The 19,837-nt window shown below is 38.2% G+C and overlaps 1 protein-coding gene across 1 annotated transcript in view; it reads left to right on the plus strand.

Annotated features, from left to right (window-relative positions):
* The window catches only part of LOC124154635 (semaphorin-2A-like), a 578,813-nt gene that overhangs the window by 298,076 nt on the left and 260,900 nt on the right, over positions 1-19,837 (plus strand). Inside the window, exon 2 of the mRNA XM_046528477.1 lies at positions 10,613-10,700. Within this exon, the coding sequence (XP_046384433.1) occupies positions 10,613-10,700 (88 nt within the window). The remainder of the gene's footprint in view (positions 1-10,612; positions 10,701-19,837) is intronic.

The raw sequence follows: 19,837 nt of genomic DNA on the forward strand, positions 1-19,837 counted from the left end.
CATTCCATCTATTTTAAGACGACATCAAGTCTGATATCAGTCGGTTTGAGGCATCACACTTCCCTCAAACTTATTTTTTAACTACCCGGAGGTTTTTACTCCTTTTCGTCTTTTAAAGCCATAAGTAACTATCATTTTTGTTTATATGTGAACGTGTTAGATAATTTATAATTCTCCATACTGGAAAACGAGCCATCATTACCGCACAGGAGGATACTTTTACTCGTTTCGGGGTATTCTCCTAAAATCCGTTTGTAAATTTCTTTCTGTGAAATTAATGACTGCCTAAATTTCAACGACCGTAATGTCGTCATTACAAATGGCACATAGTCTGCAGGGATTTAATTACCGAAAGCACTCTCAAACAGCTGTTTTTTACGTCGCTGAGTAGTTGAATTAGTATTTTTTTAGTTCCGGAAAAAGAACTTTGAACTGAATAGCATTGTCGAGAGAACAATTATGATTCCATAATTTAGTGATCCTACCCTTTGACGCACTGAAAAATGTTAGAATAAATAACAACCCGCCATGAAATGAGGGAAACCATTCACACTTTGGTCTCACTAATAATCCCGCAGAACGTGGAGAATACTGGACACTATTTTTTTTCACTCCAGCGTTGTAGGAATAATTAGATTTTCCAACTGCCTTTTAAATGGTGCTCTTGTCAAACGAATCCTATTATAAGGCACAAATTCAAATGCCATTAAAAAAATTGGCGTTCATTAAATATGATGCCATTGGTAGTTAACAGGTGAATAGACAATTTGTGTACTTAAAGTTGAAAGACCTCGGGGGATTGGTTTATTCAAACGTTTGATTCTTCTACAAAAAATATTTTTTCCACAATTCGACCCAACTTGCTGTTCGGCAATGTGATTTAGGATGTATATTGCGTTTTTTTAACTCTTTTACTCTTAGGTCATCTACGCATAAACATTGAATAATAATGCAAGCTCTTAGCAGGACTTCCTCACTACCTATTTACTCGGTCGATGTATTTGATTCTCATCATTCTCCTCTGGCACCACATATCGGTAACCTTCATCCTTGATTTCCTCGCTGCTGTCAATGTCCATGCTTGAGGAAGTTGGGACTGGCAATGTCGTCAATGACAGCAAAGAAGCTTTTCGAGTTTTCTTTTATCTTTTCATTGAAGTTGACAAAAATCGTAGAAGTTGAAAAAGTAACATCACAATGAGCAAAGAAGTGTAATGATTAATATTAAAAATATTTGTTTTATTTCTATGCATTATTCGTCCTTTTGTTTCTCACTCACGCCTTTTTGGTGAGGAATATCAGCATATTCTTAGTAGTGTCGTTAATTGAACATGGAATGCCCCAATAACCTTATACAGGTAAAACGCATCTGCCGTAATATTAGTTTTTGACCAAGAGAAGGTGACGGAGATTATCATTCTTCCAGAAAACTCGCCCAAACCTTTCACTAATTGTTGATCCTCCCTCTTTTGCATCCCCCATGCAAAACACTCTCTTGGAAAGAAAAAAATTGTCAATTATTTCTTCCCTCGTGTCCAAACCTACGTCCATTTATCCCCGTAGCTCTTCATTGTTTTTCCTTTTGCCTGCGTCCGTTCAATATAGAATTTGGATGCACCTTGTGCACACGCTGTGGCCGAAAACACTTGGACTGCTGAGAGGGTGTGGACGTTTTTGATTGAGGATCGCGTTGGGAAAAGGGTATTTTTTGGCCCCTTTAGTTTCCCTTGTCCATCCACTACCCTCGGCCCCTTGTTTTGCTCTTACGTGGGGTCGGGGTGCCCGTCTGCTTATTTGTAAGTCTGCAAGAGGCGAGTGGAGGAAGCGTGCCATGAGTTTTGGAATGCCTAGGGGGAACTGTGATTAGTCATTGCTCGTTGCCCGGAGGGAAGTGGTCGTGAAGGGGGAAAAGTTGAAATCTCTTGGCGTGTGCCATCAATCGTGCCATTATGTCCGCGGATATCATTTGAGCAACATCGCTAAGACTTACTCCAAGGGGACTGCATAGATGAGGCCCAATTCCATCCCATACAAAGGTGATTTTTGTTGCCACTTCGGTCGCATTTTAATCCGTTTTCAAAAGTGTCAGCGGTGATGAGTGCAATGCGATCCATTTATTTTCTAATATTTTGCAGCACAATGTTTGAAATTGAAAGGAATGTATTTTAGCTTTTATGAATTTGGTAGATCATATAAATTTCTAGATAAATAAATTTCGGTTATAACCGCCAATTATACCTTATTTTCCCGTGAAACTCGCACCACTTTTTCCCTCTTTATTTCAACCCATTTATAATGCGCGGTGGTTGACAACGTATTTAGAGGCCGTCTTGAGGATCCTCTTTTGTTATATTCGTGGCTTAGGCCCGCATTCTTAGTCGACCCTACATATCCGTACCTTCATCTACATCTACATCTACATAATACCCCGCAAGCCGCCTAAAAGGCGTGTGGCAGGGGGTGTTAGGACACCAGCCGTTTACAGCTATTTAAAAAAAAAAAAGAAGTGCTCTAACGAGGTTGGGACAAGCGTTTATTAAAGTCCTTTATTGTTCGGGGGAAAAACGAATTCTTATATCTATCCGTTCGGCTAAAAATCTCTCTTAATTTATCGCTTCTGTCGGACCTGGAAATATAGTGTGGCTCTAAGATTATGTTCTCTGTGTCGCTCTTAAATATATCCATTCTTAATTGTTCAAGCAATCTAAGCCTAGCGCGCAGCCTCCGAGTCTCCAACGGCTCCCAGCCTAATTCGTTTAACATCTGGGTAACACTGTCTGTACGCCCGTAGCGGTTTTTGACGAAACGCGCAGCCTTCCTTTGTATCTTATTCAGCTCGCAGATTAAGTCTTTCTGTACTGGATCCCATACACTCGCTGCATATTCAAGGTGCGGTCGGACGAGAGCGAAATAGCACCTTTCTTTTACTTTCTCATCCGAAAATCTTCCCACAATACGCTTGACGAATCCTAATTTCTTCAGGGCTATACCGCAAATATTCTTTATATGAGTTCCCCACGTGAGGTTCGAGGTTATCGTAACTCCCAGGTACTTCACTTCGTCTGTTGCCTTTATGTTAATGCCATCCACTGCATAAACATTGTTAGTGTTGGACGAATTCCGCAAAAAATGTACCGCCATGCATTTGCTCAGATTAAGTTCGAGTCCCCACTCTTGACTCCACAAATGAACGTTGTTTAAGTCCGATGATAGATTTCCATAGTCAGAGTGATCACTAATTTCGCGATAGATGACAGCGTCGTCAGCAAATAAACGTATTTTACTGCTAATGCGGGAGCACAGATCGTTAATGTATATAATGAACAACAGGGGGCCGATTACGCTACCTTGTGGAACACCTGATGTAACTTTTACAACATCAGAGCTAATTCCGTCAAGAACTACTTTTTGTTTACGATCTCTGAGGAAGTCGCGTATCCAGTTTACAACTGTTTCGTTTAATCCGCATGACTGTAATTTGTATAAAAGTTTGTTGTGAGGTACAGTGTCGAAAGCTTTCTTAAAATCTAGAAATAGTGCGTCAACTTGTCTTTTCGATTCACCAGATTTTATAACGTCGTGAAGAAAGAGCGCGAGCTGTGTTTCGCAGGATCTATTTTTTCGGAATCCGTGCTGACAGTCATGGAGGAAGTTACGTCTGTCCAAGAAAGTCATGATATTACTAACAACGATATGTTCAAGTATCTTGCCTATAATTGATGTTAGGGAAATTGGACGGTAGTTGCCTGGGTCATTTCTGTTTCCCTTTTTGAAAATGGGTGTAACACTTGCATTTTTCCAGTCGGGCGGTAACTTCCCTTCGGAGAGTGACTTCTTGAATATGATCTCTAAGTAAGGCGCGATCTGTGGAGCTAACTCTTTGAGGACACGCGCGGGTATTCCCTCCGGACCCGGAGATTTACTATTCTTAATCGATTGTAGTTGTTTAGTTATCCCATCACGTTTTATACATATTTCTTCCATCAAATCCTCAGTATATGGGATGTCTAAATTGAATTGAGTATCGCCAGTAGTGTATACACTTTCGAAGTGGGCATTTAAAGTGTTAGCTTTGTCAATATTTTCGGTGACAAGTTTACCATCTTTATCAAATAACGAATCTACGGTTGAATGTTTTCCCTGAAGCTCTTTCGCGTACGACCAAAAGGATTTCGGATTTTCTTCGAGTAATTCACCAAGTACTTTTTTCTTAAACTTTCGCATTGCAGTTCGCATTGATTTCTTGGTTATTGAGCGTTGAGCAGCGTAACTTTCTTTAGCTTCAAGTTCCTTCGATTTATTACTAGACGTGATGGACTTTCTGTACAAGTTGTATAGTTTTCTCTGTTTCCTAAGTTCTCTTCTGACATCGTTGTTGTACCAGCGAGGTTCCTTATTATCACATTTCAGTTTTTGCGGAATATGTTCGTTGATTCCTTGGCGCAGAATTTCTAAGAAACGTGTCCATATTACATTTGTGCTTTGGTCCTTTGATGTAACAACGAATTTTTTGTAGGAGTCATTAAGCATCTCGCCAAATTTAGTGAAGTTACATTTATCGAATAGGTAAATATTGCGTTTTGGTTTTACGCCTGACACCACATCAACTTTTAACGTTGCAAAGATTACTCTGTGGTCGCTTATACCGTCAATAATATCGACTTGTTTTATCAAAAATTCATAGCAAGAGACCCCTAAATGCGTTTCTCTGTCGACCCGACGTAAGTGGTGGGGGTGATTCCGTCGTCAAGTTCTGAGTTGACGTAGGTCGTGACGTTGATGACGGCGCAGCGCCAATTTTCCACTCCGTTTGCATAATGGGACCGAACTATGAAAGTAGGAAAGATGTCCGATAAATTTCGGGCATATTGTTAGGGCCATTGAGCTTATTGGAGAGAATATTAGCTCTCAGACGTGAAACCGGGCGTAACGGTCTCCTTGGGCATAAACTATATTCCCGGGCCGAGCTTCGTCAATTTGCCATAAGCCTGCGCGATAAGAAAATACGAAGTTTTTCTGAAACTAGTGGCTACAGAGGTCATGTAAAGGTACGTAAATATTTATTAGTATGTTTATTTTTCTGAAAATTATTATCTTTATCCGAAAAAGTTCCATCAGGATATGTAATGTTAACTTTGCATTCGTAGATATTTTTCTGTTGGGCTTGCGGGTGTAGTAATCGCATAGATAGAAAAATAACTTGCCTTACATTCCACCTGTGAGTTTGAAACTGCATAAAATTGTAATATCATAGCAATATTGCATAAAATTTACTCTACACCTGATAAATATTTGTAGCCTGTGACGTTGCACCTGATTCAGGCGTATTGTTATGGGAATAGTTGATAATATTTGACTAGTCAACCGCAGTAATTATGTTATTTTATCGAAGTAATTAGCATTTTCAGCTAATTTTGTATGTGAGTAAAATATTGCTAGTGAGAAATAACGCGACTTACATGTTTCCACTACCGCGCATCGCTATGATGGCATGTGGGGTACTCTAAAAAGAGTTTGTTTACACTGTTATTATGCAGAGGTTATGCGGAGAGACCTGCTTACAGCGGGAAACTTAAATATGGAAGTAAAGAAACAATTTATAAGAACCTACATCTGGAGTATGCTCCTATACGGAAGTGAGGCATGGACAATGACCGCAGCGGAGAAAGCAAGGATAGAGGCCTTTGAAATTTGGTGCTACAGAAGAATGATGAAAATCAAATGGATCGACCGAGTTAGTAACGAGGAAGTCCTAAGAAGGGTAGGAGAGAAGAGAAGCCTCATGAAAACCTTAATAAGAAGACGGAACAACCTTATAGGCCACATCTTGAGACATGATGGCCTGATGAAGACAATCGTCGAAGGACATGTGGAAGGCAAGAATGGAAAAGGAAGACCCCGAACAAAATATATGGAACAAGTAAAGAGAGATGTGAAAGAGAAGAAATACGTAGGTGTGAAAAGATTAGCTGATAGGAGAACTGAGTGGAGAGCTGCGTCAAACCAATCCCAGGATTGTTGATCAGTGATGATGATGATGATGCGGAATAAACCTTGATGTGCAACAATTTCATAGTGTTGTTCTAAAGAAGATACAGCAGTTATGATGAGCGAGTTTGGAACATTATTTATTTCAATTAGACGGAAAGAACTTCTAAAACTTTGGCTTTCACTTGTCTTTTTGCAGGTATCATCGGTACTATATGCTGACGGAGAGAAAGAAAGTTTGATTAGGGATGTATTACTCATTTTTAATTCCAAACGATCTTCTTCCATAGTTAGAATAATTGGAGAAGTAAAATTTAATGAAATAATCTGATTTTCTTCTACTGGGAAATGTAAGATGTTTTTCAGGCATCTGATGACATTCGATTCTTTCGTATTGGAATCAAATTAGGTGTTTATTTTGTCTTGTATATATTGCTGAAAATCATTTTTGGGTCATTATTTCATTATTATTCCTAAAATATCTACTAGAATGGGAAGAAAGGGCTCTTTCATGGTTTGTTGTGGTAATAATTTCTCATATGTTGATGCGTTTCCCTATCCATCGCAATATTTCATTGCATTGGTATATTTAAAAAATAATGCTGTCATAGTGGGAAATATATTGTTTTCATTCTTCACAAGTACCCGTAATTTGTCACGCAGCCATTCCCTTTTCCATTTTTCAGGATAGGCCCGCAGGTTTGCTGAACCTTTTACTAAGGCATTTCTGGAAGCTTTTTGCCATTTTCTTTCCTGTGATCAAGCATAAGAAGTGGTAGTTACTGACAGGAAATTTGTCGAATTGCAATCGCCTTGTGCTGTTTGCAGATCGTTTTTTTTTTTCATTGTTACCTCACTCACGCATTAAATATATATTCGTAATTTCCCAATTCGATAAATTTTCATGCTTGATTTTTCTTTCGTTTACCAACTAAAAGTTTTGCCCTTTCTGTGATATTAAATTTAGGAGCACGCGTTTTGTTTTTCGAATACAAACGTACATTACGGTTCTTCTCCGGTTTGGTGGTGAAAATTTAAGAATATAAGTAGAAAATATTGTATTAAGGTAGCTCGGTATTGTACCATAGAAAAAATTATTTTATCTTTGGATTTGGTCAATATTTAAGTATATCGTACTTTGGCGAGTTTAGCGGTGCCAAGTTACTTTCGCTGAAGAAACGACAGTTGGATAGAAATTACTCCAATCCATCCTTAATATCAGAAATAGGAGTCAGAAGTTGAATTCAATGCAGTTTTCCTATTGACAGCTGTTATTACGCAAGTATTATTGGGTCAATTATGATTCACAAAACACCGCATTTTCTGTTCATCCGTTTCCTATGGGACATAACGGCTCTAATCTATTAATTATTAATTCATTTGGGTATGTGTCACTGGTTAATTTCACCGCAGCTGCCGCGAAAAATCCCGCGAAAAAAAATATGAAGAGTAAAGAGCAAAAATTGGTCGTTACCCCTTAAGAATCCGTGTTATAGCTGAACCTAGGAATATGGCTAAATGCGCAATTTTCCCTCGTACCCTTGGCTTCACTCCCTGCGATTATGGAGAGTAAGGGGCGCCCCCTTCAGTAAGCTCTATGGTTAGGGCAACGGCTGAAGGTAAATAAACAATCGGTGTCATCCGCCAGGTCATATCGGTACATTAATTATCGCTACAAATACTTCTAGCCAAAAGTAGAACCACTTTGTCTTTACATTATTTCAAAAGCGAATTGTGATAAGCACGGTGCATATATGATCATTGACGTGGCAACTTACGTTGCATCATCAAGGTTCTTCATTCCCTTTTACCTTCCGTAGTTATATTTAGAATACGGCCCTTATTTTCTATTTCTCCTCTTAATGGTCGAGAGATGACTAACTCACGTGCTATGCGAGGTAACGATACTGGTTTAAAATCGAACCTTTCTCTTAGCGAGCATTCAGTTCAATAGGATATCCAGCGAAGGAAAAGATAAAATTACAATATAAAATTATTTTATATGCAGGAAAACGTTTTTATCGCAAATTAAAAAGAATAAAATAAATATTATATGAGCCTATCGTAGCCTCTAAAGACGTTGCTTCATATACATCGAAGTACGTTGGGCCATTGACCCGCTGTAACACTCAATTTATGCCTAACTTCAATTTAATATTTAAATAAAATCTGGTGGCTCATTTCCACTTTATTTAAATGTATACGACGCGTTTCGGCTCACAAAGCCATCCTCTGGTACAAGACTCTATGGGCCAAAACGCGTCGTACGCATTTAAATATTGTGGGGAAGTGCTACCAGCTTTTATTTAAATATTTCGAGTTCCACAATATAACGTCTGAATTTGTTCTACTGATTCAATTAAAATTTAATTTGATGTCACTGATCGTATTTTGTAGTTTCATTTTGTTAAGACTTATTCCACTTTTTGCTTCTAAAAGTTATCCTATTCCTTTAGATTCAATATTGAATGTAAAAAAAATACCCCTAATTTTCCTCTTTATGGTAGTGTTTATATACTACATTGAAAAATCGTGTCTAGTTTTGGTCCCTGAGTGAAAATATAGTGTTGTAAAATGCAGCCTGAAATTACACATTGTCATGGTATTGTATGTTGAAATAATATCTTTGGTTCTTGTCCTATTACTGCAAGTTCAAATTAACTTTAGTTTTAACGGGAGCATAACATTAAAATGACCATTTAATATTTTAATCCCAACGGAATTATGCTTTTAAAATTATATTGCTCGGGTTTGTGTACACGGCTCTTATATTTGTCGCATCACGTTTTTTTAAAACAAATAAAGGCAAGTATATGAGTTTTTCTTCGCATATTTTCGATGTTAATGTTGTATTTTATTTTGCATTTGATATTATCACCCAGTAAACATATGATTTACACCTTGGGGCCGCTTTATGAAAGTCTAAAAAATAAATTGATCATATTTTGTTGAATATTGCGTTCCCGTGGATGTGTTATATAAATTTAAAGTCGCATATGGAATTAATTTGGTGAAAGAAGCAGATATATCAAATGTTAATCAAGAGCTCGCTACAAAACGATAATTTTATTAGAAAACGTGGCCCAAAATTTGCATGTAAATTTTTTGATGCAAAAAATTAATATTGTTGAATACTATTGATTCGCGATTTTAGTTTTATGCGCCTAGATTGCGTTGTTATCCTATGATAGAACAGATTAAAAGCTCCACACCAACCGCCAGAGGGGCTCTTAACATCACTTTGCAGCCGCCCATGAATATGTCTTTTGCACTCAGCACGATCTTCCTTTTTAAAAACCACCACAACTCCCGCAGCAGGACTTAAGTTATCATTTCCTTACCGCCTATTTTACAATTTTTGTCTCCAAATTTGACCTATTCCCCTTTCTTTTTTATTTCTCTTTCTTTTCCACCCCTTTTCTTTTTCTCTCCCTATGCGTTCTTCACTTTCTCTTTTCTCCTTTCCTTTTCGTCTGCACGTTTTCATCATCATCTCATGATGAGCCTTCCCCCAGCCTCTTGCCTCTCTCATTTTTCAGATTTATTTTTACGATAGCTTATCTACTTAGATAAGGGGAAGGAGATTCTCACTTCCGAGCGCCACGGCGAGCCGTTTTCAGGTCTTAATTAAAGAAAGTTAACTGTCACATTAAAGGGGAGGAGAGAGAGTATTTTTGAGCCAACTGTAATAACGGATGGCTCATGAGCACTCTGAAGCCACGCACATAACTTATGGTGGCTGGGTTCACGGAATTGCGTCTTGGTTATAAGATTTTAAAACTCGTGGGAAAACACATTTATTAGTGAGGCACGTAAAATATAATGAAATTCTTGTCAACTTCTTCACCGAGTTGAAAGTTAACATGCCATACCATGATTCTTTTCTGATATTTATTTAGTTTGACTTTTTGGGCGTAAAAGAGCGATGTTCTTGAATTTCTGATCATTATTAATTTTTTCTGTTATCTGTCTGTCATCGAGCTCACTACCTTTCAAGAAGGATGTTAAGATGAAGCGATGCAGTGACCAACAGCAGTAAAGCGGTTTTTCAGTCACATGATTTATCCCCTTTTGAAATTTTTTCTCGATCACCTACCCTATCTTAATAATTCCGTCTAATATAAATTATAACGCTTCCCTAAATATGTGGAGAAGTTATTGCAAATATTTTTCACCGACCTATTGTCCGAACACAATCTTCGTTTATGCTATCAATATTTTGCAACTAACATAGGTAAAACTAGCTAACCCTGATAACTAACGGAAAAGTGACAAATGTATGATCATGAATAGAATATACGTTACAGAATGTTTGTAGCTGATATCTACAGAGGAACATGAACATAATCATTGTATTTATTCCAATCAAGAGACTGAGTTCATCCCTAAATATTTTCGTCCATGATGAAACATAATCTTAGCTTAACGACGCTTTTAAATCAGTCAATTTGTAAATATCACATTTTATCACGCAATGTATGTAAAGTGAATATGTTGAATGCGTTATGAATTAAGATTCTGTATTTCTTCTGTGTAAGATACGATGCTTGGGTATATTTTTTTTAAGATTAATTCAAATTAATTTACTTCCTCTATTAATCGAGTCTCTTTTATATTTTTTTAGATCATGTACGAGAATTTACGTGTGGCAAGATGTACTACCGGACGTTCTATGTGGACCAGAGGCGGGATACACTCTACGTCGGTGCCATGTAAGAAAATTTTATTGATTATTCCTAATTTTAATTTTAATGACAGTTAAACCTATGTCTTTAACTTGAACATACTATCACAACTTGAACACACCATGGCATCCAATTGTGGCCAAAAAATGTTAACTGTCTTTAAATATTATGAGTAGTCCCAGTAGTTGAACAAGTTATTATTTTTTCATATATCGTTAGTCACAAATGTAATGAATTACATGCTTTATTTAATTTCTTATTTTACCTTTCTAAAGTTTACTCTTCGTTGAGAATCTTGGCTGAGTTTTCTAATTTCTTTTACCATATCCTCCAAAAATCGTTCTAACCCCTTTTCAATTGAATTAATCGCCCAATATTCTTCAGAGGCACTGGGGGGAAATCTCGAGGTCAAACAAGCATCGAATGAAAATAGTAGTAGATGTAGAACGACGCCAGGTAGTCGATCTGCGGTCTTTAATCGGCTGCGCAATTTTAAGAACGTTTGTTCCATACCGTATATCTAGCATATATACTCTATATCATTCATCTAACTCATTAAAAGTGTTTTTTGAACGTAGAGTTCGAGAAAAATTTCAAATCAAAAGTACACTAATATTTTAATTCCTAAAATCATTGATTCATAAAAGGTGGGTGAAGTCGGAGTTCTTCTGTTGATTTTTGGAATTTAAGCAAGGAATAAAAGTAATTGGTAGCTTGGGTATATTTTTGTGCACGTTTGGACAGAAACTACAAAATGTGTTACAAGAGATTAGGTAAATGCTGCTCCCTGGCCTTATTGTTTGTTATGATAACTTATTATTATGACTGTTCCAAAATTTGCCCTCTAAGGAATCTAATAAAATTTATGCTCGTGGATCGAATTACATGCTAGATGCTCAAACACCCTTCCCTTCTATCTTAATGTTCTCCTAATTTTCATTTTGTCTGTCGGTGTTGTTGGCAGTAGAAGTTTTCCCTCAAGACTCTAGAGTCAGAAAATTTATTTGCAGCAATTGGGGCTGACATATGCTAAACATGCATTAAGGTACTTTTAATCTGTGCAATTTCTGCGTTAAAACAATCCCCGCGGTGTGAAGGGTTTCAGGTGATAGAAGGGTGTGGTGATGGAGGTGATGGTTATGATTTATTATGAGGGAGGAAGGTAAAAAAAATGAATTGACATGGTAGGGTTGGTGTCTGACTTCTGTACGGATAAAAACAAGTACCTCACAAAAGGAATATAGAAAAAAACAGATTTTGAGCTGTAGAATTAAAAATATATGCATAGATGCGATTCTGTTTTACGAAATGGCGGTCTTATAAAGATTATAATATGTTTTATATGTCACATTTATATGTGACATTAATATTAATGGCACAATTTAAAGTTCCTTTATGTATAAAACATGTGTTTGTATATCTGTCAGTAAAATAACAGTTTGTAAAATTAAAATTGCTCTCCTTTCCGTTCTCACCTTGAAAATTATAAATTTTCGCATTGAAAATTGTGAGAATAGGTAAAAATCGTGCATAGTTTGAATGGATTTAGTTAAATTTAATCGTACTGTGAAAGTTCACGCACAAATTATCATTTATGATTTTACAATCGCGCCATAATTTAAACAGCTATGCCATTAGGCGTGTTATTTTAACGCTTTTTAAATTAACGTATGTTCACGGATTAAGTCTCGGCTGTACTCTATTTCTCTTCATGCTTTTCCCGTTTTTGGCGTCAAAACCTCCACTTATTCTCATTTATTATTAAAATTGGGACTAAGGGAACCCCAATTTGAATACGAAATTTCCAACCCCCACCAGCCTCCCTGTTCTCAATTCACCGCGTTGCTTAGACTAGAAGGCAGACAAAAAGCACGCTGGTACGCATCATGTCCTCTCACCCTCTGCTCACATCATGCCCCACCCGTCCCCTGATTCCCCAGTGTCTTCCGCGCACTCAACTGTTTCCTCCTCCCTCGACTCCAACCCCTCATTCCTTATTCTTACATCTGTAAGAAAAATAGTGGCGGTGAGTTCCACCCCGTTGCACCGCGCCGAGTCATTTCCATACAACCAACCAACCCTCACTTGTCTCTCTGCTCCCATTCTATGTTTCACCCTATCCCTCATCCCTGCATCTTTTATCTTCTGCTGCATCTCTCAATCTTGATCATTTCTACTTTCCTCTTAACTCCCTATTCAGGCTCTTCTGCCCTCTCATTTCGTTTCTCATATCACCTTGTTCCTTAGTGGTGCCCTTGCGAACCCAAGTTATCTGGCACCACATATACATGTTCCGGTTTCTAAAATTCAGCCTTCTTGAAATTATATTCCACGTCTTTGTGTTTGATGACTTAAGCTGGGTACGCTGGCGCGACGGAGCTACTGTGCCAGGTTAGTGAAACTTTAAAAAAACCCGCTTGGCAAGCGCAGTGGGTCAGATTCCATGGTGTACAATTAGAGACCACATACATACGATTATGTCGTGCGAAGGATCAGCGGTTGCAGCATGAAAGTCGCGGAAAAAATTCTCGTTAGTGCATGGAGCAGTTTTGTCGCTGGACGATGATTAGTTCCCCCTTTTTCTGGCGCTGATGAGGCCTATTATAATGCTCAAACGTTCCACTAGCTACAGAAAAATATTCTACTGATGCATTGTGGCAATATTTATCTATCAGATAAAGACTTTCAAATATTATGAGCAAGTAAAAAAAAAAACTAAAAATCATCAGTCAAATTAATTTTTTACTGTGTTGAAACCTGATTTCTGCCTTTTCTCTGTGTGCATTTTTGACGCGGATGCTGGCTTATTCTCACAGTTCCTGAATCTCCATTTAGGAGCCTAAAATTTGATTTCCATCCAATTCCTTTGCATTCATATTCCACTTCTTTTACCAGCGCAAATTAATCTGACCACAGCTTCTTCTGCAAATTCCTCGTTCTTCACTCAAAGGGATCATTTTTCTTGAATTTCTTTCTTCTCATCCTCATTTCGAAGAGGTTTCCCGTCTTCCGCCCAGCCACGAGGCCCATCAACTTCCTTTTGCCCCTATAAAACTTCCTGTTAATTACCCTCATCTCCCAAATAACCACCTCATCCCTGTCGCAATTATTCCATCCCGGAACCCCCAGTTCTATTGGCCCGCGTACCAATTCTGAGAATTTTCCCCAATGATGCCCTCTTATTGAGGCCATGTTTCATCACCTCTGCCTACTCCTCGGCGCCCATTTCGTTGGCTTTGGACGTTAATATGCTACTGAGGTATTCAGATCAAAGGAGAGTTCTTGGAAAAAAGGACCCTTCGTAACTTAATGACGCATCTTCCCTTTCTAACATCTGCCCCCCTCCCTGTTTATCTCTCACCCTACATTAGACTCATCATTGCGCGTATCCAACTCTGCTCGCCACCAGTCCTTTCGTCTTTCGGGTCTCCCGCCTCTTTGTCTTCCTATCCCAACGCATTCCGCCTGACCACCGTTTCTCCGTTACTTCATTAAGGCATCCGTGAATGCTACCCTACCATAGCACGGATTAAACTATTTTTTAACTTCTCCTTGACTGCTCTCTTCACCAACTTCTTGTTTTTTCCATCCCATTTATTCAAAGACCACTTCCTTTTTATGACTCGCTTTTTTAGGTCCTCACGAATGGGCATGATCTCCTGAAATGTTGCCTCGTATTTTAGTTGATTTCTATTTGAATGCGTAGTATCATAGAATCGGCTGAATATATTCTCAGGCACTTGACTTAGCTACGGTGTTTTTTTCTTTAATTGGCGGTAATTTAGTTTAATAATAATGTTATTTTAAATCTATTTAAGCCGCCAGTACGGTGTTTCGGTGCTACACTCGGGAGTACTAATTTCGATGTTCATTTGATTTTTGCCTTACGTTTTCCTATCCTACCATCCTTTTTTCAAAGAGTATGCTGATTTTTTTTCCTTGAAATATAGGTAAATGGCTCTTTTCCGTGTAATTTTTTTCCTCGTAGTTTTGTGTGCAGATCCCAACCAAATTATCGAATACCAGTGATTATTTTCTTATCAAAATGGATCAAGTTAAATAATACGTGTGATCTTGTCTTAATCGTATCATTATTGTTGTACTCACCGAAATGAAGATTTTTTTTTGGGTATTTACCCATCGTAATTTTCACGTTTCTTCCATTTTTCCTATCTTTTACTTTCATACCGATTCCTCGAGCCTTCCATCTTCCTTTCCTCTGCCTTTTTTGTGAGCTATATTTTGAATTATTTAAAATCACATCAAATTGCTAAATTTAAATTTTCTTAAATTTGCATTTAGTTGAAACAAAAGATCACAATAATTTTCCAAACCCAGCAAACGAGTAATAATTTAATTGGAACGTGAACGTGGTAGAGTTTAGGGATGTGCGAGTACTCGAAAATGCGAGTCGAGTCGAATAGTTGGCACTTGATTCGAGTTATTTGAGTAGTACTACAAATGTCGAGTCGGGAAGTTCTGGTTACAGAGTTGTTGAGGCCAGTAGGTTCAGAAATCTGCCGATAGGTGGCGCTTTCATGAAACTCAAGTAATAATATCGCGTTTAAAGTCGATTAATCGTCCCAATGCCTTGGCCCGGAAGTTTCAGCTTGTTGTATACGAAACAGTCAACTAACATACTCGATGTAGGCACCGAATACCTTTTCGCTAACCGCGGCGGCCGATCTTCTTCCGACCCTGCGGCGTATTATGAGCAATCGAAATAAATATGTAAGTATCTTTAAGTTTTAGCGGACAATGCCGCATTCCCGGGAATTGACGTAACAAGTAGTGCGTCACACGTACCTCATTATCTATTTTTTTTAACATCATTTTTACATCATACATTTTATGCATTCAAAATAGGATTGGTTAAATGAGAATATAGTGGAGCATGCATTGTTGTAATTTCGGCTCCTGTGGTTACCACTCTCGACTCGCTACTGGCGAGTAGTTTACAACTCAACTCGAGATCATAACGTACTACTCGCACATCCCTATAATGTGTATCCATTCTTTGTTTACTTACGAAATATTTTCGCATTCTTTGAGGGGTTGGTTCTTGTTAAGTTTAGAAACAATGATGCATTTCCTGGAAGGCTTAATTACATGAGATGAACATAAATCTGAGACGGCATAGCTTCGCCTCCCGATGATGAGGAAGGAGACATACTACCTAACTGTTTACAGCTGCGTAGAAATATACTCATCATTTTAAAACCATCCATTTTCATTAAAATGCCGACCTGGTAACTGCGTGTGCTCTGGCAATTCTCCTGCGATCCCAGGAAAATCAAAATTTGCATATCCTTTCCTCATTGTTGAAAATTTCTATATCCTTTCCTTCTGATAAGAGAAGTCGATTCGTTATCTATGCATGTATATATTAAAAGGAATTATTCGATTCTATTCTATGTTAAATGCTATGTTTATCTGAGGCTTGTGTGGAAGCTAAACTTTTTCCCTTCTTTTAGCATTCTTGTGAATCTAATGGATGCCATATGAAAATATTTTTTGCGGTCATTTGAAGAGTACTTATATAAATCATAGTCAGTCATAAATAAGGAGAGGCTCACAGTACTGAAAAATAATATAGGCAAGAAATAGGTTCATAATTTATCCTCTAGGGCGAATTCATTATCCATTGAAATGGGGCGGTTCCTGCAGGATTTCTGCCGCCAATCGGATGTATAAAAGTAATGGCCCTGATGTTTAATTTTTTTGCAAAGGCTCAGCGTCAGCGTAATTTGGATAAATTTATTTCCTTATCTTGGCATATTTCCACCGCTTTCTTGCCAATTCCTATGAATAATTCATTCATTCCACCACTCCGGCGAGTAGGAGACTTTTTTTTACTCCCCATTTGCAACGTAAACTATGGTTCCGTGCCCCTTTGGCTTGATAAGAAAAACTTACGTTCCTGAACGGAGACGCAGATCATTGAGGTCCCCCTTTTCTCGCAGCGCGAGAGCAGTACGGGCAGTACGAGAGCATGAGAAAAAAAAACAAACTATGCATTCTGGCCGTTGGAGGAGGAATCTGTGTCGGCCATCCCTCGTTGCAAAACGGCCATAAATGTCTCCGTCGCCCGAACGCCTGTATCGCCTTCTGCCATTCGGAAACGGAGGTTGGGAACATAAGGCTGCACTGCACGGTGTGCGCCCAACGAGGCATGAGTAAGCGTCGTTAATGGCCTCCGTTATGTAGCAAAAGTCCAAAGATGTAAGAAGGGGAATGAAGTGAGGCTATGTGGCGATTTTTTTTCTTAAGTAGGAATTGGGTGCTTTCTTATTACTTTTTTATTGCCTTAATCGAAAGATTATTGCTCCTGGAGTACGTATTTCACGCTCTTAGATTTTCGAATGACGATATCTATTTTTCGCGATTGATCGAAAAGTGAAAATTTCCTAGCGCGCGAAAACGCAACGGCTAAGTAGGAATGATGGGAAAAGTCCGTGTGACGTATTTCTGGTTCCCGCTGGCGCACTATGAGGTGACCTTGAGGCGAGGCTTGATCGCTGATACGACGCAGGCTGCTAGTAGGTAGCAGAGTATCCTGCTAGCAGGTAGCGCTTGGCTTAAATATGGATTATTAATACCTTATCAAACCAAGGAAACTTTCCGACCTTAGACAATTTTAATAAGTGAATATTAAGAGATGTTTCCCTGACCCCTGTGACTCATGCATGCATTGGTAATCTCAGACGATGCAAAACTCCTATTCTCTCGTGTAGAAACTAGGTCCTAGTGATGTCACGTGGAGTGGAATCGCATGGGCGCCAATCTGGCCTTTTTCAAATGGGGTTAAAATTGACCGTTGCAATTCGTCTAAACTGGGATTTATAAAACCAAATAATTTGTATGTTATGAAAACCCTAATGGTGGGTGGCGAATAGCAATCAATGCATTTCGTTTTCTTTGATGAAAGAAACTACCCTATTGGGGTAGAGCTGCTGTATGAATTTGGAGCACTGTAAATGTTTCTTTATAGGCCTCCTTGCATTCTCTCCCCATAGACCATTCACTGACTTCAGCATGCTGCCTCCCTTCTCTTATAAGTTTCCACCGATATTTCGTTATTCCCTCTCCATTCCTTTTTATGCTCCTTTAACGCTGGAAACATCTCATTTCATTTTTAGTTTTTTTACGGGTGCTTATATTTCACTTCCTTTATTCAGGAACCGTTTTCATGGATGCGATAGGAATATTGAATGCAGAAAAACCTCGAGAGACTCTCGGATGTAATGAAAGAATGTCGATAACTTTCAATTCTATTTCGGTCAGGAAAGAATGTTTCTGGAAATAAATGTATTTATTTTTGGCTTCAAATTCTATTTCTGGAGAACGGAAGATGAGAAGCAGATATGATGCGACAGAGTGAGATGAATAGAAAGAGGAAATATCTGCATGCTGCTCGCTCCCTCTGTTGAACGTGACTCGAATTTCCCGCTGCTTCACACCGGGGAAAGAAAACAGGCAGGGAGGATAGGAGGACAGTGGGGAGTGTTGTGGATGAAGGTGTGTCAAAGAGGGCATGGCGCCTTCGCATCATTGTTATTATTGCATAGAAGTGGGCGATGCGAGCGCCGCCCCCACTAAAAGTGGTGAACGTCCTTACTACACCGCATTGCTTTTCCAGCACCATTAGGGTTGTTTTTCTCCGACCACCGCTTACCATTTGAAAACTTGTGTGATCATTAACGCCATGAGAAATTTAAAGTATAGCATATTCTGAGAAATTATCATAATTTGTCTATAGGACTTGATCCACCACCGTTTTCCTTAATAAATTAGTTCTTTGGGCAGGTCACTGCTGAAACGTGAATTGTTTGACAACTTATCTGTTCGCCATTAGCAGTATACCTATGATCAATTGATTAATTATTATTTGGTTACGAGTTACTAGTTGATATTACACCCCTCGCGGGTGAAAGGAAATGACGCAATACATTTCATATATAGTCCTTCATTGCATTAATTAAACCTTTATTATGAAATAATGAGGCGGTAATTTTTGTGAAGCATTTTCTTTTTGCTTATTATTTGAAGATGCTAGGAGGACTGGTGTAAGCAGTGAAAAGAATAGTCTCGTTTTCATGGAAAAGTCATTAAAAAATATTTAAAAGTGAATACATTTCTGAGGAACCATCCTACTCAGGATTAGAGTATTTAGGCGTACGGTACCTGGAAGTTAGAGGGAACCATGCATCTTTTTTATGAAATGTGATTTAGTGGCCTTATAGTGAGAGTTAAAGAATACTAATACAAAATAACTGCAAAAACAATGAAAATGAAAGTGGTCAAATGCATAAGGCTTGGAGTTGGCCCTAAGAGGTAGAAGATTGGGGGAAAATGAAGCAAATATAAGTCAATGAGTATTTCTTGGGAAGGGTGAGTTGAAGACGAGGAGTTGGAAGGGTGAAAGGGGGAGGTTTTAAGTAAGCAAGTGATCACCTAGGGTATGTATTAGTTGCAGAGCGTCGTATGGGAGACGAAAGGTCGAGTTTGTGGGTCAAATCAACTTATATAGGAGAATAAAATGAGGAAAGAGCCTGTTATACAAAATATGTGAGTCCACATTTTTGGGTAAAAAGTAAGATAATTAGGTCTGGACAGATTTTATGAATGAAATAATATTTCTTGTCCAAATTTCACTGAGGATTAATAAGAAACACCGTTGATTAACTCTGATTGCATCACCTCAACCAAATTGTATTTTTATTTTATTTTATTTAGTTTTTGGATAATACTGCTACGTGAGATATCATTGGTTGAGAAATGAAAGCACGAGAGTTTTTGTAAGTTCTAGAGTAATTAACGCAGCCGGCAAGCCGGAAACAAATCATGTGTCCCTTTAACCACCAGAAGTGAAATTGAATCAGAAACGTAATCAGTTGTGATAGGTACTTGATCTAGGACCATATTTAAATATTTTCTTATATCTGTATCTTTTTTCAAGAACCGAGTAAAACTTCTCTTTCCCGTCTGTATGATCAATTCAAAGATAAATCCGCGTGGTCTCAATGCAGATAAAATTCACAAATACAATTAGCTCAATACGGGTCTTGCATTCAAGTCCAATGCTACTTTCCGTTAACTTAACACTGTATGAAGCATATGTAAAGAAAGTTAAAGCATGAGCATCATAATATTTTTTAGCGTCA

Source organism: Ischnura elegans, chromosome 2 (genome assembly GCF_921293095.1).
Source record: "Ischnura elegans chromosome 2, ioIscEleg1.1, whole genome shotgun sequence".
Lineage (NCBI taxonomy): Eukaryota > Metazoa > Arthropoda > Insecta > Odonata > Coenagrionidae > Ischnura > Ischnura elegans.